Source organism: Sinocyclocheilus grahami, unplaced genomic scaffold, assembly GCF_001515645.1.
Source record: "Sinocyclocheilus grahami isolate Dianchi unplaced genomic scaffold, SAMN03320097.WGS_v1.1 scaffold38.1, whole genome shotgun sequence".
Lineage (NCBI taxonomy): Eukaryota > Metazoa > Chordata > Actinopteri > Cypriniformes > Cyprinidae > Sinocyclocheilus > Sinocyclocheilus grahami.
This window is the reverse complement of record NW_015505217.1, coordinates 1,346,301-1,372,083: the sequence shown is the minus strand read 5'-3', so window position 1 is coordinate 1,372,083 and position 25,783 is coordinate 1,346,301. Positions and strand designations below refer to the sequence as shown.

At 38.8% G+C, this 25,783-nt stretch overlaps 1 protein-coding gene across 1 annotated transcript in view; it reads left to right on the top strand.

Moving 5' to 3' along the window:
* Nucleotides 1-25,783, top strand: part of lrp5 (low density lipoprotein receptor-related protein 5) — a 75,946-nt gene that overhangs the window by 15,497 nt on the left and 34,666 nt on the right. Inside the window, exons 4-9 of the mRNA XM_016267522.1 lie at nt 6,455-6,652; nt 7,706-7,902; nt 11,656-11,787; nt 14,571-14,573; nt 17,041-17,437; nt 17,532-17,703. Of these exons, the coding sequence (XP_016123008.1) occupies nt 6,455-6,652; nt 7,706-7,902; nt 11,656-11,787; nt 14,571-14,573; nt 17,041-17,437; nt 17,532-17,703 (1,099 nt within the window). The remainder of the gene's footprint in view (nt 1-6,454; nt 6,653-7,705; nt 7,903-11,655; nt 11,788-14,570; nt 14,574-17,040; nt 17,438-17,531; nt 17,704-25,783) is intronic.

Genomic DNA, 25,783 nt, shown 5'->3' with positions numbered 1-25,783 from the left:
TATTAGGGCTGGGTATCGATTCAGATGTCCCGATTCGATTTCGATATGCAAGCTCTCGATTCGATTCGATTCTCGTTTTTTTTTATTACATTCAGTGAATATAGTTTTAATACAAATGCTATTGATATTTCTAAAAAAATTAACAGTAAACATCAGTTTACAAATGGTGAATTAAAAGAAATTAAGAACCACATGCCTATTATTTTTTTTGTATAGGGACCTTTTTAAAAACAATAATAGGGCCATTTAAAATGTTCTTAATTGTTCTGGTAATCAGATGAAGGCATAAAACATTAATTTAATTTATCCTAATCAAATGAAAATTAAACCCTTTTATTTTATATGACGGTAGATTTCTCAAATGAAACGGTAAATGCTAAGGAAGTGACTCTCAGAGCAGCTGGAGATGACATTCGTGTTCATATCATCATATAGTGAGACGGCAGAAGCTGAAAACACCGCGAGCGTCATCCGAACTTTAGTATGTGTGTAGTAAACAAAAAAGTGCACAGCACCATTAGCCATTCATTCATTGCGGAAATCATGGCGCCTTATGCGTAGTATCAAATGCTTCCGCAGATTTATAGTATTACTATAGCATTTCACCAAAAAAACGATTAAATTTAAAATAAATATAATATATATATATATATATATATATATATATATATAAACAAACTGATTAATTAGACATGTATAAAGTAAATATATATATTGAATGTATTAAATGACAAAATATTTAATTAAATATAAATTTTATAAATATATAATAAGTATAATTAATGACACAATTACTAAAATAATTGCTAAATATAAAAGTTAAATATAAATATTTATTAATATATTTATGTCCAATGTCACATACATTTAGGGCTGGACGATATGGACAAAATTTATATCACGTTATATTTAATTTCGGTCGATACGATATAATTCCAATATCGATATGAACACTATTTATCTGAAATAGAAATCTTTTGTAACATTATAAATGCCTTTATCGTCACTTTTGATCAATTTTAAGCATCCTTGCTAAATAAAAGTATTAATTTCTATAATTTCTTTCCCCCAAAAAATAAAAAATTATACTGAATAGTGTATAATGTTACAAAAGCTTTTTATTTCAGATAAATGCTGATCTTTGGATCTTTCTATTCATCAAAGAATCCTGAAAATAAAATACTCAACTGTTTTAAATATTGATAATCAGTAAATTAGCATATTAGAATGATTTCTGAAGGATCATGTGACACTGACAACTGGAGTAATGATACTGAAAATGTAGCTATGATCACAGGAATAAATTATATTTTAAAATCTATTCAAATAGAAAGCAATTTTAAATAGTAAAAAATATTTCAACATTTTACTGTTTACTACTTTGGAGTAAATAAAGGCAGCCTTGGTGAGCAAAAGAGAATTCTTAAAAAAAAAAAAAAAGTTTTTAATCTAGTAGTGTAGGCTAATTATTCTTATAGATTAAAACAAATGTGCTTCAGCCAGAAAAAAAGGGTATGAAAAGTGCTCTGAGTCGCTGCAGAAAACAAAAAAAAAATTAACAACAACAAAAACTGAAAATGTTGCTGGAGATGGGCTTTTTGAAAATGCAAATTCATTCTCTGCCAGCAGGAGGCGCTTTTAGACTGATAAAACTAGCGGTTTCCCTGGTAACGGTTGTAATCACAGCAGCTCCGCTCATGATTGCTACTTTATCAGATCAAATAAAAATGTCATCGAAACTTTTCTGAAGACAGTCGATTCCCTTCAGAGATACATTCATATAAAACACCTGCGCCGCGTTTTGATTTTGAAACGTGCAGTGCTCATGTTTATTCAACAAAGTCAAACGCAACAAATAAATCAATGTATGGGAAAACCTGGTAATGTATATAGAAATATCAGTAAAAGTGTTTAAAAATCATATCACCGTTATTGAAAAAAACATATTGAATTATTGTCCAGCCCTACATACAATTATCAATTTGTGTGTGTGTGCATGCGTGCATATGTTCACACACACACACACATTCACATATTTGTGTGTATGTACACATGTCAATATTTACATTTGAATCTACATTAATACTATAAGAAGGCTATTATTTTTTATATGTATAATATATGTTCCTCAACTAGGGCTGCACGATAAATCGCATGCGATATTTAACGTGCATCTTATCAGTAAATCCGTTCTGTAATCAGCGGTAAATCTCCAAAAAATTGCGCGAATATGAACGTGGTTTTGCGCAGCTCGTCTGTGAACAACGGCTCTGTGTAGTTAATGCTGCTCAACGTGAAAGCATGCACGTGATGGAGATTTACCGCTGATTACAGAACCGGCTTTCTGACAAGATGCGCATTAAATATCGCACGCGATTTATCGTGCAGCCCTATCCTCAACCTTTCTTTTTTATGTTATATATAGATTATGTATGCATGTAGCATACACTCTTAAGACAAGTGAACAAAAACGACCTTGATAGTCTGTCAGTCTGTTTAAGGTCGTGACAGCCCGAGTTGAGGTTAAAAAAAGCTAAATGCACTGCTGCTGAACTGTGCGTTTCACATTTTTATCATCCACCTAGTTGCGAACACAAGGCTTTTAGCTCATTCTGTATTTATGACACCCAAGAGCTGGAACATTTTTCCCCAGAATGCATTTCACTTTGTGCAGTGTATGATGAAGACATTAAAAATGGAGCCAGACACTGTTCCTGGCCTGTAGCCTAAAGAAACACATCCATACCGCTTGCTTTTTTTCAAAACATTAGCTGCCTGTTTTGTGAAGTTCATTGCGTTTAGAAGAAATTTTCAGACTGAGAGATCCGTTCTCCAGTTACACTGCAAGCCGAAAGTTAATGTCTGGCATTTTTGAGCAGACATACTTAATATAATCTTCATGTGATTTTATTTTCTTATCGTCACCGCCTGAGAGCTTTGAGTTGAGATTTACAGTGGAGATCCAAGACCTCTGTCGGGCCCAACCCCCTCAGAGTGAGAGCAACCGCATGCAGGGGCCCCTGAATTATGTTTGTCTGTTCTCAAGACACGTTCATTGTTTTCACGTTCTCCAAAAGAGGCTTGGGAGGAGTGAAAAGATGAATTACCATGAGATGAAAAGAGTGGATCTTTTTATTTACTGCCGTGTTAAGTTTGCTGACTCTTCTTGAATTTAAGTATGATCAAAAAATACTGATTTTATAGCCAGACAGGCATGGCACATCCAAATATCTGACAAAAGTTTTTTTATGTGGAGTTATATAGCAAATATGTACCTGGTATTTAACGTTTGGAGACGTTCTGCCATCTTCTGTAGACATTCCACAATCTCCTTTCATTGGGTGGCTCCAGTTGATATTCTCTGTTGCGTGGCCAAGCGTCAGGTTTATATCTGTGTATAACACAGACAAAATCACAACAAACTCGCTCGCACGCACTCCAGAGATACTGACGCTGGTTGTTTGTCTCCACTGACGTCTTTGCATGAGATTTTTTCTTTAATGTGATATCTAGTTTTGGTAGCAACAGCAAAATGGGACTTAGCTTCATATGTTTTCTAGCACTGTACAGCTACTTTGCCTTCGTAATGTTCATATAGATTGACAAAATTGTACTCTAAACAGTAAAATATGTAGAAATTTGGTTATAAATATGGCAAAAGTGTTAAATGGAGCTGAGAGTGCTACACTCTTTGTGTTGCATTAGCTTTCTGAGGAACTCTTATCTAGCTTTTAGCAGGTGCAAAACTATAAAGTGTTTTTAAAAGTGTGCTGATAATCATATAAACATGATTATATACATGTAATTGTATAAACTAAAGTTAAAAATGTAGCTTCCCAAAGATTTAAAGCTGCTGTTAGCGGTATTGGTCGTTGCGCTAACTTCTGCTAGACGTAAAGTGAAATCTCTGTGAAATTTCAAACCAAGCAACTTGCTGTTGTTCAGCGCGGCAAATTCATCTGACCAACTTGAACCTGTGGGGAAATTCCACCTTTTTGAAGGCAAAAATTTGACAAGAAAATTGTAAATGTGCACCTTTAGCCATTAAATTGTACCACATAATTTCTCCTATTTGATATCTCTAGCTGTGGTGCTTTAAAAGCTATACATTTAAACTTTCTTAGACGGTTGGTCAATTAGCAGACCATTCTGACTCATCCCTTGCTAATGAGTTGCTAAATTTGAAGTCAAAGTCCCAGTTATGAACCTCGCTACAGTGTGACATTCGAAGAGTTATTGTCCTTGTTATGGCCTTCTGCAAAACCATTGTTTAACCGTCTCTTTGTTCTGTCAGCCATCAGATTTCGGCAGCGGTGTAATGCTAAAGTTCCTAATTGAGAAAAATGCAGCACAACCGTTGGAGCCACAGGCAGGCTAATAGGATGCATCTCAGGGGAGGAAGGGCTGGTTGAGTTTTCATGCTTGGTCTCCCTGCTGGCATGAGATTTGATAAGTGCTTCCGTTGGCGACACGCTTGCTGTCGTAGCTTGTACACTACAAGTAATCACAGCTTCCCTGGGCGAATGCTTCCCTTTATGCATATTTTCTATTTTCAGTTGTCTTTTTTCCTTTTTTTTTGGTCTTCATTCCCCATTTTTTCTCCTTTAATTCCAAAAAGGTTTGCTTTTTTGTGTTGATTAGACAACTGGATGGCATTTTGACACTCATTATGGATAGGCCTATAGTTTAGCTGCACTACTGTAATATAATTTTTCAGTTGCGTCATATTCCCTCACAAATAGGCTAATAGGCTATACGTGACCTACAAAAAAACCGGCTAGACTCACACACATGATGCTTTACAGCATGAACAGGGCATTGTTCTGGTTAAGGAAGGCATAAAACAACTTAACCATTGCTGATAAAGGCAGTCCATACCATTTAACAGTTCACTGAAGTGTCATCAAGAAAAATACCACAGTTTCTCAGCTGTGCTTGAGTTACAATACAACATCTTAAGTAATTCAATTTTGCGAGTTTGATGTGCCCTTACCTATGATAGTATTAGTGTTTTTAAATTAGCAGTTTACTCAGTGTCATTATCATCGTTTACTCACTCTCAACTCTTTTCTTCAGAGGTACACAAAAGGAGATATTTAGCACAATGTTATTGCTGCTGTATTCCATTGAAAATAAATGGTAACAGATTTTCAAGCTGCAACTATGAGAAAAAAAGTAACATAAGTTGTTCATATAACTTGTACTTTATACACCAAGTGTTCTAAAATTATAAAATAGCATTGTGTTAGAAAAAGACTTAATTATTTAAGCAACTATGCATTGAAATCGCTATGTTTTATGGCTTGACAAGTGAAGACTTTGCACCAGGTTTGAATTGCGTTTTTTTAATATAAATTATTTTAATTTATTTTTAATATAATTTAAAGAAAAAAAAAACTTTTTTTTTCTAAAAATTGTGCAATGTTTCTGTGCTTGTTTGTAGAGGTGCAGTATAATAAGTATTATATTATGTAATTTTTATTAATTATTATTACCAAAAACTAAATAAAATAAGAAATATTCTTACCCTAGTGTTTCATGTGTGGAGTAGCTTGTACTGCAAACCAAGCTGCTCTGAGAAACTGAAAACAATGAATTGTGAGTTGATTGTGTGTAAATGAATACAGTGACGTGCTTCACTCTGAAACACAGCACATATATTTAAGTATATGATTATTTGAGATTTGATAAGCCATATCACAATTTTGGGTAGTGTATACATTCATCTTGCAGCTCTAGGTTTATGGGTGAACTATTCCTTTTACAAAGTGTTTTTTTATTTTTTATATTTGATATTTTTAGGTTAGTATGGCTAGTTTACAATCCATTTCTTTTCATGCAAATTAGAATTGACTGCTAGTATTTCCTGAACACATAAATAAGCCTTTTTACCAACAAAAAAGTTTAGAGTTGTTTAGCATGTGCTTTGGCTTGGTTGCTGTGTTGTGTTTCTCTCATATGAAGTGTTTCAAGCGAGACAAGCTCTGGCAAATATAACGCTGATATGGTTTGCTTTGAAAACAGCCTGCTCTTGAAACGTTTGTTTAGTCTAACTCCAAATCCATGTTGCCTAACCTTGAGCAGCTTCCAGTCAATACGTAAACCGTTGCAACTTGAGTTTGCTGTACTTGAGTTTGTTTGCTCTTTGTTGCTGATTGCATGTTATACTTCTTGCAAATACGGATGTGAAAACTATATATTTTCATCGTCTATAGTCAGAGGGTTGACCGGTTGACTAGTTTTCACTTTTTTTTCTCTGGGATAATGGAAACCAGCTGACTGACGCCTGCTGCTCTTTGTTGCTGATTGCATGTTATACTTCTTGCAAATACGGATGTGAAAACTATATATTTTCATCGTCTAGTCAGAGGGTTGACCGGTTGACTAGTTTTCACTTTTTTTTCTCTGGGATAATGGAAACCAGCTGACTGACGCCTGCTTTTTTTCTTCTCAGGTACATGTATTGGACTGACTGGGGGGAGGAGCCAAGAATAGAAAGGGCGGGAATGGACGGCAGCAGTCGACAAATCATTGTCCAGAAGCAAATCTACTGGCCCAATGGACTGACCATCGACCTTGAGGAGCAGAAACTCTACTGGGCGGATGCCAAGCTCAGCTTCATCCACAGGGCCAACTTGGACGGAACGGCTCGGTCAGTTTCCTCATTCTTTCACACTTATTCTCAATTCATCTCCTTGTATTTCTTTCCCTTTCCCAATGGTATGGAGTCTGTGGCCCAATCCAAACACTCCCTGCACGTAGGCCCAGTTTGAGACCCCTCTCCCTACTTCCGCCCACTCTTAACTTGAGATGACCTCCGTGCCATATACCACTGTAACCCGATCCCGCCTGGCATTATGGGTATGATTCGGGCCCCCAAGCCAAAGTGTTACATTTCATTTTGTGTGTGTAGGATTTCGTAGCAACTTCAATAAAGAAAAGTATGTCGGACCCTCTGCTATGTTAAGATTTGCATTGCTAGTCGATCTGCTGGAGTCATATGGTCTGGCTAGGCCTGTAGTCCAGCAGACGTCATTGAAGGAGGAACCTGACCTATGTCTGGAGACCAGAATATCATGGAGACGTGACGATTGATTTCTTCATAGTTTTAGAGTAGAACTGAAATAAATTAAATGTCATTCCTAGTATACCAAAAAGGCATCAGTTTAAAGTGATTTAATTTTAAAAATTTAGTTAAAAAGAAAATTTAAATACAATTTAAAAAATCACTTGCAATTTTTTAATGGCATACACATTCATTTAGTTGTCAATCTGAAAAGTTTTTTTTTATTTTTATTAAATTGATTAAAATGTTAAATTAATGCATTTATAACTTAAATTTTTTGAATTTCAATAAATAATAGATTAATATATATGTAATAATATAGGGGTGGTAATATTATAATAAGATCCCCTTTGTACGTCACGAGCGGAGCAAAGTTTGAGCGGCTCGTTTTTTTTCACAAGCTTGCAGAGAAAGGCTTACAAAAAAAAATGATTAACGTTTTCTGGGTTGGTACATGGAAACCGATTGTAGCAATTAAACATGGAAAAAGTCAGATTTTCATGACTTTTTCTGAATAAAACAGACCTCAAATTTTTGAGCTGTCGTGCGTCACTTAAAATGCATCTAACATCCAAAATGCAACATATGTTGATAATTTAAGTGGGGTGTGTATTGACATATATGTGTTGACGCTTACAGGGAGGCCGTTGTGGAGGGTTCCCTCACTCACCCATTCGCCCTCACTCTTTATGAAAAGACACTCTACTGGACAGACTGGCAGACCCGATCCATCCACGCCTGTAACAAATATACTGGAGAGAAACGGAGAGAAATTCTCAGCGGCATTTACTCGCCGATGGACATCCAGGTGCTGGGCCAAGAGCGGCAGCCCAACAGTGAGTGTACTCACCTCAGGAACTCACAACACTAGTTGATAGATGGTTGGGTTTTTATCAAACCAGAACAAAATACACATTTTATCCCAGGACCCATGAGGTTTAAGTGCTGGCCCTAAGATTCAGACTGATTTGAAGCTCGAATACACATCACATTTTCACAAACCATGTTTGTGAAGGAACAGTAATCTTCAATGTTGGGCTCAGGTCAGTTTCCCTCAAGAGATCCTTCACATTCCATGTTTAATTTTTAGGTCATTCTTTCAGCACTTACTGTACTGTCTCTTTGTAAAAGTGTCGGCCATTTGGCCCGTGAGGCAATCTGGGGAGAATAGTTCTCAGGGAATGAAATTTTTCAAGTGTCCTGCATTCCACTCTGAACAAATAAACACAGTTCCTCAGTGGAGATGGGGAGCAGTCCCAGCACGATCCCACCCCCACCTTAGTCTGTGTGTGTGAGGATGTGGGTGTGGATTGCTCCGACCCAGGACCCATGAGGTTTAAGTGCTGGCCCTAAGATTCAGACTGATTTGAAGCTCGAATACACATCACATTTTCACAAACCATGTTTGTGAAGGAACAGTAATCTTCAATGTTGGGCTCAGGTCAGTTTCCCTCAAGAGATCCTTCACATTCCATGTTTAATTTTTAGGTCATTCTTTCAGCACTTACTGTACTGTCTCTTTGTAAAAGTGTCGGCCATTTGGCCCGTGAGGCAATCTGGGGAGAATAGTTCTCAGGGAATGAAATTTTTCAAGTGTCCTGCATTCCACTCTGAACAAATAAACACAGTTCCTCAGTGGAGATGGGGAACAGTCCCAGCACGATCCCACCCCCACCTTAGTCTGTGTGTGTGAGGATGTGGGTGTGGATTGCTCCGAAAAACATTAAACAGCCTGCAAAGACCCCACTAGGTAAGTGTTTGTTGTGTTGGAGGTAAGATAATAAAGAAAGGATGAAGCAATCATCATGCAAACAAACCAGGGTGGTTCCAGTGGGCACTTGGAACAATTTTTTTATTTTTTTTTGTTAAACCTAAATATCTAATATAACAGATAAAAACAATTATAAAATATTTATAAAACTGCTGATAAATTAAAAAGACAAAATAAATAACAAATATTGAAAATTGTTTTAGTTGTTGTTTCTAAAGTCTCTTGCTCACTAAGGCTGCATTTGTTTAATCAAAAAGAATAATGTGAAATATTATTGCAGTTTAAAATAACTGTTTCTATTTTAATATGTTTTCCTGTGATGGCAAATCTGAATTTTCAGCAGGCATTACTCCAGTCTACTTGACATTTCAGAAATAATAAAATGCTGATTTGCAAATTGCTGCTCAAAAAACTTTTATACTTATTAACGTTGTTGTGTATACTTTTATAATAATATATAAAAATGTCTATATGGTCACTTTTGATCAATTCAGTGCATTCTTGGAGAATAAAATAATACATTTCTTAAAGAAGTTCAAACAGAAAAAATTAGCCCAAAGTTTTGAACAATAGTGTAAATTAATTTAATCCTTAAAAAAATGTGTGGATAACATAGCAGAATGTCATAACATATTTTTGAGTGATAATGTTGTAATTAATTGTAGAGCACTATTTATTTTAATAATATTATTGATTAATAATGTTGTAATTAATTGTATAGCATTATATATTTTAGTAATATGATAATGTATAAAACTACTTATGTTTTATAATTTGCTAAGATTTAATGAAATGTTTGTGATTAATACTAATTATTTTGTGAGGATGACTCGTAGCAGTATTTATCAGTAATAATAATTGATATAATAATTAAAGTTAATAATAATTAATATTATTTATTTTTTAAATATATGTATTTATATTATTGCAGTTGCATAGTCGAGCATTATACATTGTCCACACAAATGTGCCTGTATTGGTATTTAGTGAATTTCCTCATGTGTCCTTGAACTGTGGACCAGTCATCAGTCAGTGTGCTGGGCAGACACCACATCTGCGAGCAGCATGTAGAAGAGGGGGATAGCAAGTGTTGGGTCAGGGCCGCCTAAGTTTTCCTGATGGAGCAGATGTGTTTTCTGAGAGGCTGCGAAGAGCAGAGCGTGACCTGGTGGAAATGGAAAAACCTGTTACAGGAAATAAAATGTTTTGCTGCCACCTGCTTTTGTTCAAGGGCTGCAGTTTTGTTTAGGAACTGAGCAATGCTGTTTTTTACCTCTTTTCTAATCTATCGTGTCACAGGTGAAAAGGAAGTTCATAGCTATTTAGTGCCAAATAACGCATTGTGTGACCGAGTCTACTTGACATTTCAGAAATAATAAAATGCTGATTTGCAAATTGCTGCTCAAAAAACTTTTATACTTATTAACGTTGTTGAAAACGTTGTTGTGTATACTTTTATAATAATATATAAAAATGTCTATATTGTCACTTTTGATAAATTCAGTGCATTCTTGGAGAATAAAATAATAAATTTCTTAAAGAAGTTCAAACAGAAAAAATTAGCCCAAAGTTTTGAACAATAGTGTAAATTAATTTAATCCTTAAAAAAATGTGTGGATAACATAGCAGAATGTCATAACATATTTTTGAGTGATAATGTTGTAATTAATTGTAGAGCACTATTTATTTTAATAATATTATTGATTAATAATGTTGTAATTAATTGTATAGCATTATATATTTTAGTAATATGATAATGTATAAAACTACTTATGTTTTATAATTTGCTAAGATTTAATGAAATGTTTGTGATTAATACTAATTATTTTGTGAGGATGACTCGTAGCAGTATTTATCAGTAATAATAATTGATATAATAATTAAAGTTAATAATAATTAATATTATTTATTTTTTAAATATATGTATTTATATTATTGCAGTTGCATAGTCGAGCATTATACTTTGTCCACACAAATGTGCCTGTATTGGTATTTAGTGAATTTCCTCATGTGTCCTTGAACTGTGGACCAGTCATCAGTCAGTGTGCTGGGCAGACACCACATCTGCGAGCAGCATGTAGAAGAGGGGGATAGCAAGTGTTGGGTCAGGGCCGCCTAAGTTTTCCTGATGGAGCAGATGTGTTTTCTGAGAGGCTGCGAAGAGCAGAGCGTGACCTGGTGGAAATGGAAAAACCTGTTACAGGAAATAAAATGTTTTGCTGCCACCTGCTTTTGTTCAAGGGCTGCAGTTTTGTTTAGGAACTGAGCAATGCTGTTTTTTTACCTCTTTTCTAATCTATCGTGTCACAGGTGAAAAGGAAGTTCATAGCCATTTAGTGCCAAATAACGCATTGTGTGACCGAATCTCGAAAATAACACGTCAAGTCATTTAAAAGTAAAGTAAAATCACACATTAGATCGCTTTATTTCACTATCTCCTAGTCATCAGTGTTAATAAATTAAGGTCATCTCCTTTTGAGATTTTCAGGTTTGCCTAAATTAAGCACAGCATAACTAAGACACAAAAAACTTAACTGTTAAGTGTCCTGAGCAATAAAAGAGTAGGGTTATTGCGTTAAAGCCTTGGTTATTTATATACCAGACCTGTATTTACAATATAATTCAGTGCTCTGACATTAATCACCCTATCTGATTAACTTTCTCAAATTAAGGTGGGGATTTGGTGAAACATTCACACACTCTTTAGATCACAGTGTTTTCTGGTCATTTTTTAACCAAGAGGTCATTGCTCTTTGCAGTAATGTCTAATAGACAACAGTTTTATAGCTTTCCACTTTCCCTGTCATTTACTCCACAGTTCAAACTCCATGCAGTGAAAGAAATGGAGACTGTTCCCACCTGTGTCTCCTCTCTCCCGTGCCGCCCTTCTATAGCTGTGCTTGTCCAACTGGGGTTAAACTCAAAGAGGATGGAAAGACTTGTCGACCAGGTAAAAAAAACATGTTAGTTTGAATGCTTAAAAATACCCAAAATGTATACTATAGATAGATAGATAGATATGGCTTCTTTTCTATGAAGAGCATGGAATGGTTTTGTTGCATTTGTAATTTTATTATGATGTTCCTGCTCTCGAGCGTAAAATTAGATTTTTATGAACTGTGGCCTTTCATGGGCTGGTTTTGGTATGAGGATTGGCGTATTGTGCATCTATAAAACATTTGCATGCCGTCCTGCACAGAAGACCATGACAGAGACTAATGTTTGACAGATGGTGGTTCATTTGAGTTTACAATTTAGTCAAAATCACTCTCTTCTGATTCAGCAATCATGATTCATAACCTTATTCCAGAACAGCTGACACAATTTGCTTCTTTTTCTCTTTGTAATGAGAATTTTAGTCTAGATGAAGAGCTGGTAGACCTAGTTTGGGGCCTTGGTGGTCCCATGACAAGGTCACCTTTTTTTGGTGGCTGACCAGGTCAGTCCAATGTTTGTGCATTTAGGTCCAGTTCAGTTTGGTTGAATTACTCGGTGGTTTGTATGCATTCCCTCATCTCCAGACTCCTTAAGGAATGCCCCTTTGCTGGTTGTAAATTGGTAGTCATTATGGGATCCTTGGAAATACCAGGGAATTTAAAAATGACATTTGCCAGGTCTGGAAAAGTCATTGCATTAGATAAAATCTTAGAAGTCATGAACATGATCCTTTCAAATCAAAAATGTAACTTTTAATAAAAATAAGTATTGGAAATTAATTGGTGAAACTTTGTGGGTAGTGTAGTAATTGTAGTAAAGTAAATTGAGGACGACAGAAAGATCCAGGCATATTTGTATGTCCAAAAAGGACTTTTCTTGTTCAAAAGCAAAATACATTTGACTAATTTTATTTGAATGGCACACACTTGATGAGGACGTACATTACGCATTAAGGGCTACTCTAAAATCAGGCTTCACCCCCTGGCTTGCTTAAAGTTTTTTTATTTCCCAGCCTCTCCAGAACAGACTTGTCCATTGTATCTGTGCACTCAGCCTGCTAATGACAGACTGCTCTTTTATTAGAAAAAAATACATTCACCCCTTCCCAAGTTGCTCTGCCTTTCTACTTGAATTTATAACTCCTTAAAATTTGAGGCAGTGTATTCCCAGGCCAGGAAACAATGAGAAGTATTCTTCAAGCCTTCATTCCAGTGGCGCAATTGAAACATGGAGCTGTCCAGTGTTGCATTAGCAGAGGGCAGGGGAGGTTGTCTGGCCAAATGAAACATATTCCCACTGACCTCAGGATTAAGCAACTCTCCTGAAAAGTTGACAACTAATCAGAACAAACAATAGCCCATTGTACTGGACTTTCATTAGCGGCAAAGCAAGGGCACGAGTGGCTCCAGTAGGACAAAGGATTAGCATGAGCAAACGTCCACACCTCATACTTGTTTAGCTTGGATGGCTAAATTGAAGGCATTTGTTTTGGTTTAGTCAGACGTCCACTCGCTTTGATAACATGCAAGGCAGAACGAAGGTCAAATTAAAACCAAAAGAAGTTTTAAAAAAAGCCCAAGAAACCCTAGAGGAGCTGTTTTTTCCTCTTCTTATTGGTGTCAGCGCTGATGGATGTCACTACTTATTGGGTGCCGTGGACCGCAGCTGGTGTTGTGGGTACTGGAGCGTGCTCGGTTACAAAGAGAGATTAAATAAGGACAAGGTTAGACCTAATTGCTTCCACAGATTGGGTCTAGACAGATTCTACTGTTGGTATTTAAACCTGGCATGCGGTTTTTGTAATGGAGCAATGCGATCTTGCAGTGCACCGTCTGCAGGGACAACTCTGCAATTCATGCTACTAATTGCTACTGTCAGACTCTGTTTTCTTTGACGAGTTGAATCTGTGCCCTAGGCACGGTAGTAGTCTTAATACACATATTTGTCTACCTTTTTGCTAGATGCTTTTGAGTTACTGCTTTCCTAATTGAAGTAGACGATGCAGGTCAAAGGCCAGGTGATCTCTGGTCCATAATGAATCTTTTGCAGTAGCAGATGTCTTCGTCGTTCTCAACCGTATGAGCAAATCTCAATCTTATTACCAGGGGCGGAGCAGGTGCTTCTACTGGCTCGCCGCACTGACCTTCGGCGGATATCCCTGGATTTACCTGACTTCACAGACATCGTCTTACAAGTCAGTGACATCCGGCACGCAATTGCCATCGACTATGACCCAGTGGAAGGATACGTCTACTGGACGGATGACGAGGTGAGGGCAATCCGCCGTGCCCGAATAGACGGAAGCGACACCCAGACTTTGGTCACCAATGAGATCAACCATCCCGATGGAATTGCGGTAGACTGGGTGGCACGCAACCTCTACTGGACGGACACCGGCACTGATCGCATTGAGGTGATTAGACTCAACGGCACTTCTCGGCGCATCCTCATATCTGAGAACCTGGATGAACCACGAGCCATCGTGTTAGATCCCATAAACGGGTATGGAAGTTATGTACTTCATTTCTAAAATCACTTAAGGGAATTCCTTCTGAATTAGCATGTAATTTACCTTCCTCTTGTTGCTGTTATGCAGATACATGTACTGGACTGACTGGGGAGAGATGCCCAAGATCGAACGAGCAAACCTGGATGGAACAGACAGAGTTGTGCTGCTCAACACCTCACTTGGTTGGCCCAATGGTTTGGCCATTGACTATGTCGCAGGAAAGCTTTACTGGGGCGATGCCAAAACGGACAAAATTGAGGTAAGTCAACTAACATTTTACTTTAAAGGTGGTGTCACCTTGTTGAGATGTTTGCTCATTAGATTTCCTTTCACCAGAAGCATATATGAGTATCTGTGAAATTTTATGGTGTTCCATGCTCGACAATAGCTGAATTGAGACTCGAGCTTTGGTGCTGATTGAATAGTCTGAGTATGATGAGTAATGAGAGGGGACCTGAGGACTGCTGGAGAGTACAAGAGCGAATTCTTTGTCGAAAGTGAGCAGCTACTCCACAGTTCAAACTCCATGCAGTGAAAGAAATGGAGACTGTTCCCACCTGTGTCTCCTCTCTCCCGTGCCGCCCTTCTATAGCTGTGCTTGTCCAACTGGGGTTAAACTCAAAGAGGATGGAAAGACTTGTCAACCAGGTAAAAAAAACATGCTGATTTGAATGCTTAAAAAGTAATTCATGATAGATAGATAGATAGATAGATAGATAGATAGATAGATAGATATGGCTGCTTTTCTATGAAGAGCATGGAATGGTTTTGTTGCATTTGTAATTTTATTATGATGTTCCTGCTCTCGAGCGTAAAATTAGATTTTTATGAACTGTGGCCTTTCATGGGCTGGTTTTGGTATGAGGATTGGCGTATTGTGCATCTATAAAACATTTGCATGCCGTCCTGCACAGAAGACCATGACAGAGACTAATGTTTGACAGATGGTGGTTCATTTGAGTTTACAATTTAGTCAAAATCACTCTCTTCTGATTCAGCAATCATGATTCATAACCTTATTCCAGAACAGCTGACACAATTTGCTTCTTTTTCTCTTTGTAATGAGAATTTTAGTCTAGATGAAGAGCTGGTAGACCTAGTTTGGGGCTTTGGTGGTCCCATGACAAGGTCACCTTTTTTTGGTGGCTGACCAGGTCAGTCCAATGTTTGTGCATTTAGGTCCAGTTCAGTTTGGTTGAATTACTCGGTGGTTTGTATGCATTCCCTCATCTCCAGACTCCTTAAGGAATGCCCCTTTGCTGGTTGTAAATTGGTAGTCATTATGGGGTCCTTGGAAATACCAGGGAATTTAAAAATGACATTTGCCAGGTCTGGAAAAGTCATTGCATTAGATAAAATCTTAGAAGTCATGAACATGATCCTTTCAAATCAAAAATGTAACTTTTAATAAAAATAAGTATTGGAAATTAATTGGTGAAACTTTGTGGGTAGTGTAGTAATTGTAGTAAAGTAAATTGAGGACGACAGAAAGATCCAGGCATATTTGTATGTCCAAAAAGGACTTTTCTTGTTCAAAAGCAAAATGCATTTGACTAATTTTATTTGAATGGCACACACTTGATGAGGACGTACATTACGCATTAAGGGCTACTCTAAAATCAGGCTTCACCCCCTGGCTTGCTTAAGGTTTTTTTATTTCCCAGCCTCTCCAGAACAGACTTGTCCATTGTATCTGTGCACTCAGCCTGCTAATGACAGACTGCTCTTTTATTAGAAAAAAATACATTCACCCCTTCCCAAGTTGCTCTGCCTTTCTACTTGAATTTATAACTCCTTAAAATTTGAGGCAGTGTATTCCCAGGCCAGGAAACAATGAGAAGTATTCTTCAAGCCTTCATTCCAGTGGCGCAATTGAAACATGGAGCTGTCCAGTGTTGCATTAGCAGAGGGCAGGGGAGGTTGTCTGGCCAAATGAAACATATTCCCACTGACCTCAGGATTAAGCAACTCTCCTGAAAAGTTGACAACTAATCAGAACAAACAATAGCCCATTGTACTGGACTTTCATTAGCGGCAAAGCAAGGGCACGAGTGGCTCCAGTAGGACAAAGGATTAGCATGAGCAAACGTCCACACCTCATACTTGTTTAGCTTGGATGGCTAAATTGAAGGCATTTGTTTTGGTTTAGTCAGACGTCCACTCGCTTTGATAACATGCAAGGCAGAACGAAGGTCAAATTAAAACCAAAAGAAGTTTTAAAAAAAGCCCAAGAAACCCTAGAGGAGCTGTTTTTTCCTCTTCTTATTGGTGTCAGCGCTGATGGATGTCACTACTTATTGGGTGCCGTGGACCGCAGCTGGTGTTGTGGGTACTGGAGCGTGCTCGGTTACAAAGAGAGATTAAATAAGGACAAGGTTAGACCTAATTGCTTCCACAGATTGGGTCTAGACAGATTCTACTGTTGGTATTTAAACCTGGCATGCGGTTTTTGTAATGGAGCAATGCGATCTTGCAGTGCACCATCTGCAGGGACAACTCTGCAATTCATGCTACTAATTGCTACTGTCAGACTTTGTTTTCTTTGACGAGTTGAATCTGTGCCCTAGGCACGGTAGTAGTCTTAATACACATATTTGTCTACCTTTTTGCTAGATGCTTTTGAGTTACTGCTTTCCTAATTGAAGTAGACGATGCAGGTCAAAGGCCAGGTGATCTCTGGTCCATAATGAATCTTTTGCAGTAGCAGATGTCTTCGTCGTTCTCAACCGTATGAGCAAATCTCAATCTTATTACCAGGGGCGGAGCAGGTGCTTCTACTGGCTCGCCGCACTGACCTTCGGCGGATATCCCTGGATTTACCTGACTTCACAGACATCGTCTTACAAGTCAGTGACATCCGGCACGCAATTGCCATCGACTATGACCCAGTGGAAGGATACGTCTACTGGACGGATGACGAGGTGAGGGCAATCCGCCGTGCCCGAATAGACGGAAGCGACACCCAGACTTTGGTCACCAATGAGATCAACCATCCCGATGGAATTGCGGTAGACTGGGTGGCACGCAACCTCTACTGGACGGACACCGGCACTGATCGCATTGAGGTGATTAGACTCAACGGCACTTCTCGGCGCATCCTCATATCTGAGAACCTGGATGAACCACGAGCCATCGTGTTAGATCCCATAAACGGGTATGGAAGTTATGTACTTCATTTCTAAAATCACTTAAGGGAATTCCTTCTGAATTAGCATGTAATTTACCTTCCTCTTGTTGCTGTTATGCAGATACATGTACTGGACTGACTGGGGAGAGATGCCCAAGATCGAACGAGCAAACCTGGATGGAACAGACAGAGTTGTGCTGCTCAACACCTCCCTTGGTTGGCCCAATGGTTTGGCCATTGACTATGTCGCAGGAAAGCTTTACTGGGGCGATGCCAAAACGGACAAAATTGAGGTAAGTCAACTAACATTTTACTTTAAAGGTGGTGTCACCTTGTTGAGATGTTTGCTCATTAGATTTCCTTTCACCAGAAGCATATATGAGTATCTGTGAAATTTTATGGTGTTCCATGCTCGACAATAGCTGAATTGAGACTCGAGCTTTGGTGCTGATTGAATAGTCTGAGTATGATGAGTAATGAGAGGGGACCTGAGGACTGCTGGAGAGTACAAGAGCGAATTCTTTGTCGAAAGTGAGCAGCTAGTCCTTCAAGTACTTCTCTGAAGTGATCATCATATGTACATTTCGCTAATGGCCTTTTGGAGGGCATTTCTCAAAAGGATCCAGTTGTTGTTTTTTCAAAACAACCATTTGAATAGCGTCCCCTTCCTCCAGTGAGCAAAATTGCAGTTTGGAAAATTCTCAAGAGTCTTGAGAGATCCGTGAGACTTGCGAGTGTATTGAGTGCACATTCTTCATTGACATTGAAGTTTATCAAGCTGTTGTTTCAGTGTAAAGTGTTTCTGGAATCTGATACTGATTGTGTAATCTAAAAAAAAAAGGGGACACCAGACATCCGGTCAGTTCCCGCGCTTTTGTTTTTGTTTGAAGACTTAACCATTGTGAAACCTCAAGTATATCTGAAAGGATTTCTTGTGTAAGGTTTCATATTTACTTGGAATATTTTCTGTTTTTGTGTTCTAACTCAGGCCTCAGAACAAATATCTTGATTTATTCTGTCGTAATTTCTCCTCGTCTGTTTTTGTTTCCTCAGTGTCTGTTCTTTTGTGGCACAGGCTTCGTGGTCTGGGCGTTTTCGTGTTTTTGGCATTGTGTAATTAGTCACCCTAGGCACGGTAGTAGTCTTAATACACATATTTGTCTACCTTTTTGCTAGATGCTTTTGAGTTACTGCTTTCCTAATTGAAGTAGACGGTGCAGGTCAAAGGCCAGGTGATCTCTGGTCCATAATGAATCTTTTGCAGTAGCAGATGTCTTCGTCGTTCTCAACCGTATGAGCAAATCTCAATCTTATTACCAGGGGCGGAGCAGGTGCTTCTACTGGCTCGCCGCACTGACCTTCGGCGGATATCCCTGGATTTACCTGACTTCACAGACATCGTCTTACAAGTCAGTGACATCCGGCACGCAATTGCCATCGACTATGACCCAGTGGAAGGATACGTCTACTGGACGGATGACGAGGTGAGGGCAATCCGCCGTGCCCGAATAGACGGAAGCGACACCCAGACTTTGGTCACCAATGAGATCAACCATCCCGATGGAATTGCGGTAGACTGGGTGGCACGCAACCTCTACTGGACGGACACCGGCACTGATCGCATTGAGGTGATTAGACTCAACGGCACTTCTCGGCGCATCCTCATATCTGAGAACCTGGATGAACCACGAGCCATCGTGTTAGATCCCATAAACGGGTATGGAAGTTATGTACTTCATTTCTAAAATCACTTAAGGGAATTCCTTCTGAATTAGCATGTAATTTACCTTCCTCTTGTTGCTGTTATGCAGATACATGTACTGGACTGACTGGGGAGAGATGCCCAAGATCGAACGAGCAAACCTGGATGGAACAGACAGAGTTGTGCTGCTCAACACCTCACTTGGTTGGCCCAATGGTTTGGCCATTGACTATGTCGCAGGAAAGCTTTACTGGGGCGATGCCAAAACGGACAAAATTGAGGTAAGTCAACTAACATTTTACTTTAAAGGTGGTGTCACCTTGTTGAGATGTTTGCTCATTAGATTTCCTTTCACCAGAAGCATATATGAGTATCTGTGAAATTTTATGGTGTTCCATGCTCGACAATAGCTGAATTGAGACTCGAGCTTTGGTGCTGATTGAATAGTCTGAGTATGATGAGTAATGAGAGGGGACCTGAGGACTGCTGGAGAGTACAAGGGCGAATTCTTTGTCGAAAGTGAGCAGCTAGTCCTTCAAGTACTTCTCTGAAGTGATCATCATATGTACATTTCGCTAATGGCCTTTTGGAGAGCATTTCTCAAAAGGATCCAGTTGTTGTTGTTTTTTCAAAACAACCATTTGAATAGCGTCCCCTTCCTCCAGTGAGCAAAATTGCAGTTTGGAAAATTCTCAAGAGTCTTGAGAGATCCGTGAGACTTGAGAGTGTATTGAGTGCACATTCTTCATTGACATTGAAGTTTATCAAGCTGTTGTTTCAGTGTAAAGTGTTTCTGGAATCTGATACTGATTGTGTAATCTAAAAAAAAAAGGGGACACCAGACATCCGGTCAGTTCCCGCGCTTTTGTTTTTGTTTGAAGACTTAACCATTGTGAAACCTCAAGTATATCTGAAAGGATTTCTTGTGTAAGGTTTCATATTTACTTGGAATATTTTCTGTTTTTGTGTTCTAACTCAGGCCTCAGAACAAATGTCTTGATTTATTCTGTCGTAATTTCTCCACGTCTGTTTTTGTTTCCTCAGTGTCTGTTCTTTTGTGGCACAGGCTTCGTGGTCTGGGCGTTTTCGTGGTTTTGGCATTGTGTAATTAGTCAGCTACCTGTAGGCACAGGTCCCTGGGTGTCATAATACAGAGGTTTTTCATTCAGTCAGTATGCCTGAAAGCCTGTCGTGTAAACACAAAAGAAGCTAAGGAAACATCCCCCTCTTATTTTCTCGTGCTCGTTTGCTTTTCTTCTCACACTGACTCTCAACAACCTTTCCAAACCTGACTCTCCCAATATCTTTCTACACTTTGACTAATAATCTCTGATATGTAGACATAATTTCTTCTATTCTGTGAAGAAAAAAAAGTTGCGAATGTGCTTTTATTTGTAGACCTTAATATTGATATTAATAAGTGCTGTAAAGATGTTGTTTGTTAGCTGAGGACCTAATGCATTGACTAATGTTTACGAATTGGACAATTTATGTATGTTATGGCTCAAACTAGAACTGCATAACAATACAGTTGGTCTTGTGTTGTCTAGGTTCATAAACCTGTTAACCTAGGTGTGTGGCAAGTTTAGGTAAGAGCTCTCAAACTGTGTATTTAAAGGGTAAGTATTATTTATTGATGCACTGAACTCCCAGCGTGTTTGCGGACAGTCACAACCAGCAAAATACCATCACAACTAACCTGTTTGTAACCCAGGGCTTTTTTTAATCTGCCAGTTTCCCTGCTGTGCTGTTTAAAGAGAAGGGGCAGTGGGACAGGCGGGTCAAGGGTGAACAGCAGGGCAAGGGTGGCTTAAAAAACCACCCCGATTCAGCGCGAGTCCCTGTTTGTGTGCACTCTGCTTTACTCTCTCTTTGAGATGCAGAGGTGTTTTCTGTGGCCGTCAAAGGGTGGAGCAAGGTGGTGTTTTCCTGTGTTAAAGCTGGGCTGAATGAGTTGAGGATTAGGGCACTCCTGCTGACAGCTCGAGCTCGGTAAAAGGCCAGATTCTCATTGAAGTCCACGTGCAACACCTTCTAGAATAATCCTCCCCCAAACATCCCAATGGGGGACTACTGAGCACTGGGACTCTGTTTTAAAGCTGTCTTTCCTATAGAAAAAAAATACTTTCTAGCGATTGTATTTTTTTCTCATATCAAAACTGGTTTTAGCAAAAACCTTGTGTAGTTGACTGACAGCGTCCTCGTATTTTCCTCAAGAGAGAGAGTTGTAGAAGGTGGTCTTTGGTACATTTGCATCGTAGGTTTTGTAGTCAGTTCCGCCAACCAGCTATAGAAATCCCCCCCCTTTTTTTAGTTTTTGATAATCAACGTTTGGACGGATTTGAAATTCAGATGGATTTTTCACTTACCATCACCCAGGAACATTGTTCTTTCATACTTCAGGAGATTTAATGAAGAGCTCAAGTTGTATTTCATTGAGTTACAACCTTGTCACAGATGTTTCTCCCTAAAATTCCTGGGGAGAAATAAAAGTAGTCACTGATAAGATATTTGCTGCCGTAAAATGAACCTAGATAGCATCGCTCAGATAATTGTGCATAGCTCAGATAATTCTCTGAAACGTCTCTGAAACTCTAGAGGAGACACATGTGAGAATACTGGTGCGAAGTTCAAGATGCAAGCACAAATCTCCATCTAATCTCATTGCTGTAACTGAGAAGAGATCTCATTTGTGATTGTTTGTGGCAACCATCACCAGAGGATCATTATTATTATTGCTTGCATGTTGCAATTTTATTGCTTGGTTTTGTATCATGTCAGTGTCAACTGCAGAGTGAGACATTGTTGAGATCTACTCTGAAATTCTGGGTCTTTTTCCTCTCATTGCTATAACTAAGAAACATTTGGCCAACAACATACAACAGAGACATTAAAGAAATCTTGTTTGTGGTTGTTCTGTCCTGTTGAGATTATCACCCAGAGGGGCGTTGTTATTGCTCGATATCAACTTTGTCTTAAATGGTTCTTCTTAATGTAAATCCCCAAAAATTAAAACAATTGAGACAATTTCAGATAATTTGATATCAGAAGAATCTGTTGAGAAATGTATGAGTTCATACTGACATTTTTGGCAGATCTGAGCACAGTTTGAGGCTGATGATACACGGGGCAATTTTTGAGCAATTTTGCCGGGCAACTTTTTTTGAGGAATGTTTCTTGGGTACTTTCCCACTGAGAATGGGTAACAAATTTCTATCTGGATACTTTAGATCAGTTGTGAGCCCTGTGTCTCACCTGGTTGCCCATTGACAGCAACATTAACCAAAGTATCATCAGCCTCAGACTCCGTTGAGACCAATTCTGAAACTCTAAAATGGACAGGGTCATTTTCTAAAGAGAAAAATCTGTTCAGCAGAAGACTTTATTAATTTGCTCTCCATTTAATCGCATTACCGTATAGGAGAAACAATTGAGATATTAAAAATCCTCATTTGTGATTTTACAGTTCCTTTGGAAGTGTTTTGAAGGGATATTCGGGACGCACTCTTTCTCCTGCCCAGCTGAGGAGGGAAGCCCTGTGGTTGTGTGTTCAGAGCTGACCCTCTGCCTACTCCAGAACAAAAGCTGCACAGAATCGAGGCGAAATCTCGTGGAGGTCCTCCTCCATCCACACACACCAGATGCACTTTTTGGGTGGCTGCGCCGCATTCCCCAGCCTCCCAGCAGCTGACAAGTGTGTTCTGTTCTCCTTTCTCACAAGGGTTCTTCAGATTCACCTTAATGGAGGCGGAGGCCATTCTTTAGCTGGCCCACTTACCCTCTGAAAGGAAGAAAAGCCCTTGAAGTGCTAATCGCCAGAGTTGCAGCACGGCCTGGCCATCAGTAATTTCTCATTAAAGATTTTCTTTTTTGCATACTGATGCACGCTTACCTCATTTCAGCTGCCCTTTTTGTTTTGAAAAGGCAGATTCTGGACTGCATCCGAACAGAGTCACATTTACATGTTACTGTTTGCCTTTTTTTTTTTCTCTCCCGCTTGGTTCCTTTTGGTCGATGGTGGGTGTGAGGGAGGGCGGGCGGCTCTTTTTTAGAAGCTGAAAACAACATTAAGTTTTAAATTAGGAGTTTTGAAAAGTGCCTTCTGGCATTTGGAATGTGGCTGCTCACTGCCTGAATGGTTATAAATAGAGGAATGGAGGCTTTCAGGCCCTCCTCCTTCCCTCTTGCCTTCTTGCTTTTTTTCCCCCTTTAACACGGCTGGTGATAGGCCTTGTCTGAAAGGGCTTTTTTTTTTTACCTTCCTCCTTGAAAAGTTGAATTGCATTTGGGGCTGAGGACATTTCCATTGTTCATTTTTCATGTTTGTGAAAGGACCATCTAGCAGTTTCTCCAGCCTGTTTTTGAGACATGATTTTTAGGTTTGACAGAGTTTTTATTTATAGTATATGGCTGTCATATTTGGTTTTATAGGCATAATTTACCCACAATTGAATGTTCTGTCATTTACCCTCTTTTTGTCTTTTTCCTTGCAGTTTACTTCCTTTTTCTGAAATAATGGTAATATTAACAAAGACATTATGAAAAACTTAGTTTTTCTTTCTGTGGCACACAACAGGAGAAATTTTTAAGAATTGACTGGCCACTTTTTTCATGCAATTAGAAACAAAGAGAGACTGGAGCTTTTGAACATAAAAAAAAGATGCAAGTCTTATGAAAACATTTGATAGCTGTATGAGAAACAGACCAATATTTAGTCATTATTCACTGAAAATCTTGAATATATTAAAGGGATAGTTCACCCAAAAATGAAAATTCTGTCATTAATTACTCGCCCTCATTTTTGATGAAATCTGAGAGCTCTCAGTCCCTCCATAGACCGCAACACAACTGCAATGTTCCCAGGTCCAGAAACGTAGAAAGGACATCAGTAAAATAGTCCATGTGACATCAGGGGTTCAACCATAACTTCACAACGCTACAAGAATACTTTTTGTACGCAAAGAAAACAAAAATGATGCCTAAGCAGATGCATGCGTCGTGATGCTCTCCACAATGGTGTCGCACCGCTGCAGATTTCAACCATAACTTCACAACGCTACAAGAATACTTTTTGTACGCAAAGAAAACAAAAATGATGCCTAAGCAGATGCATGTGTCGTGATGCTCTCCACAATGGTGTCGCACCGCTGCAGACGGGATGAGGAGGAGAAGAATTGTTGAATAAAGCCATTATTTTTGCTTGCTTTGCGCACAAAAAGTATTCTCGTAGCTTCGTAAAATTAAGGTTGAACCCCTGATGTCACATGAGCTATTTTACCGATGTCCTTGCTATGTTTCTGGACCTGGGAACATTGCAGTTGTGTTGCTGTCTATGGAGAGTCAGAGAGCTCTCGGATTTAATCAAAAATATTTTAATTTGTGTTCCGAAGATGAACGGAGGTCTATTTTTGGGTGAACTAACCCTTTAAAGCTGTGTCTCATTTCAAAGGCTTCACATTTGTCGCAATGATTTGTTCATAAATCAGAACGATTCAATTCTCGAGTTCACTTCACTCAACAGTCCAGCAGTTAACAGCTCACTGAAGATTATCTGTAAATAATAATCTAAACATTGTTCTGTTTCTCACACAAAGCTATTGTATGACTTCATAAGACTTGGTATAAAGTGCATGAATCATATGAACCACTGTTAAGATACTTTTATCTTGCTTTTGCCTTCTTTCTGTAACTAGTGTATAGTGCATAGACCTGCACAGTCTCCAGAATTTGTGGATGTGAGTAAATTATGGCAAAACCTTAATTTTTAGGTGAACTATTTCTTGAATGATGTAAATGGCCACTAAAAAAAATTTTTATCCTTACGTTTCACTACATAGATGGACATTTGCTTTTGTGTTTAACCACCTGGCATGTCCTCATCTTCACTATACAGAGCTCCAACTGGTGTTTCAGGTTCACACCCTGTTCTCTTAAATGACCGAAAGATCATTTTGAATGTGTGCCAAGAGCATCCCCTTTCATCTCAGGTCCCATACGTCTGAAAAGGAGGCTTGATTATTGGCACTTGCACTGGAAGGTTTTTCCTTAAACAGTATGGGAATTGTGGGGCTTTCATTCCTGTCGCTCTCGCCGTGTGTTTTCGCCTCTTTTCCGAGCAGTCAAACTCACCCCCTTTTTCACCCCACACCCCTTTGAACCCTTTAGAAGTCACCACAGACCCCCTCAATTCACCCCCTCAGTGTAGAGATGTTCAAGATAACTCATTTGACTGATGTGCCGTCCCTGGTGTAGAAAGTCCTCTGCTTTGTGGGGAAATTATGTAGATTCTGCTTTCACAGAGTCTTTTGTGACCCTGATTGCGAAGTGCCATGGGTGACCTCTGGGTTCCCATAAAGACAAATATGTAGAACAGAGTGAAGCAGAACTTGTGCAAAACAGGAGGGCTTTTTTAGGGTCATCTCAAGCAGTGATGTAAATATTGTGGAGGGAAACCGTTTGTACACTGGTTTGAAGAGGACATCATCATAGGGTAGTTTGCTCTAACTGTATTGTTGGCATTAAATAAATAAAATAAAAATATATATATATGTATGTATATATACAGTGGGTACGGAAAGTATTCAGACCCCCTTACATTTTTCACTCTTTGTTATATTGCAGCCATTTGCTAAAATCATTTAAGTTAATTTTTTTTCCTCATTAATGTACAC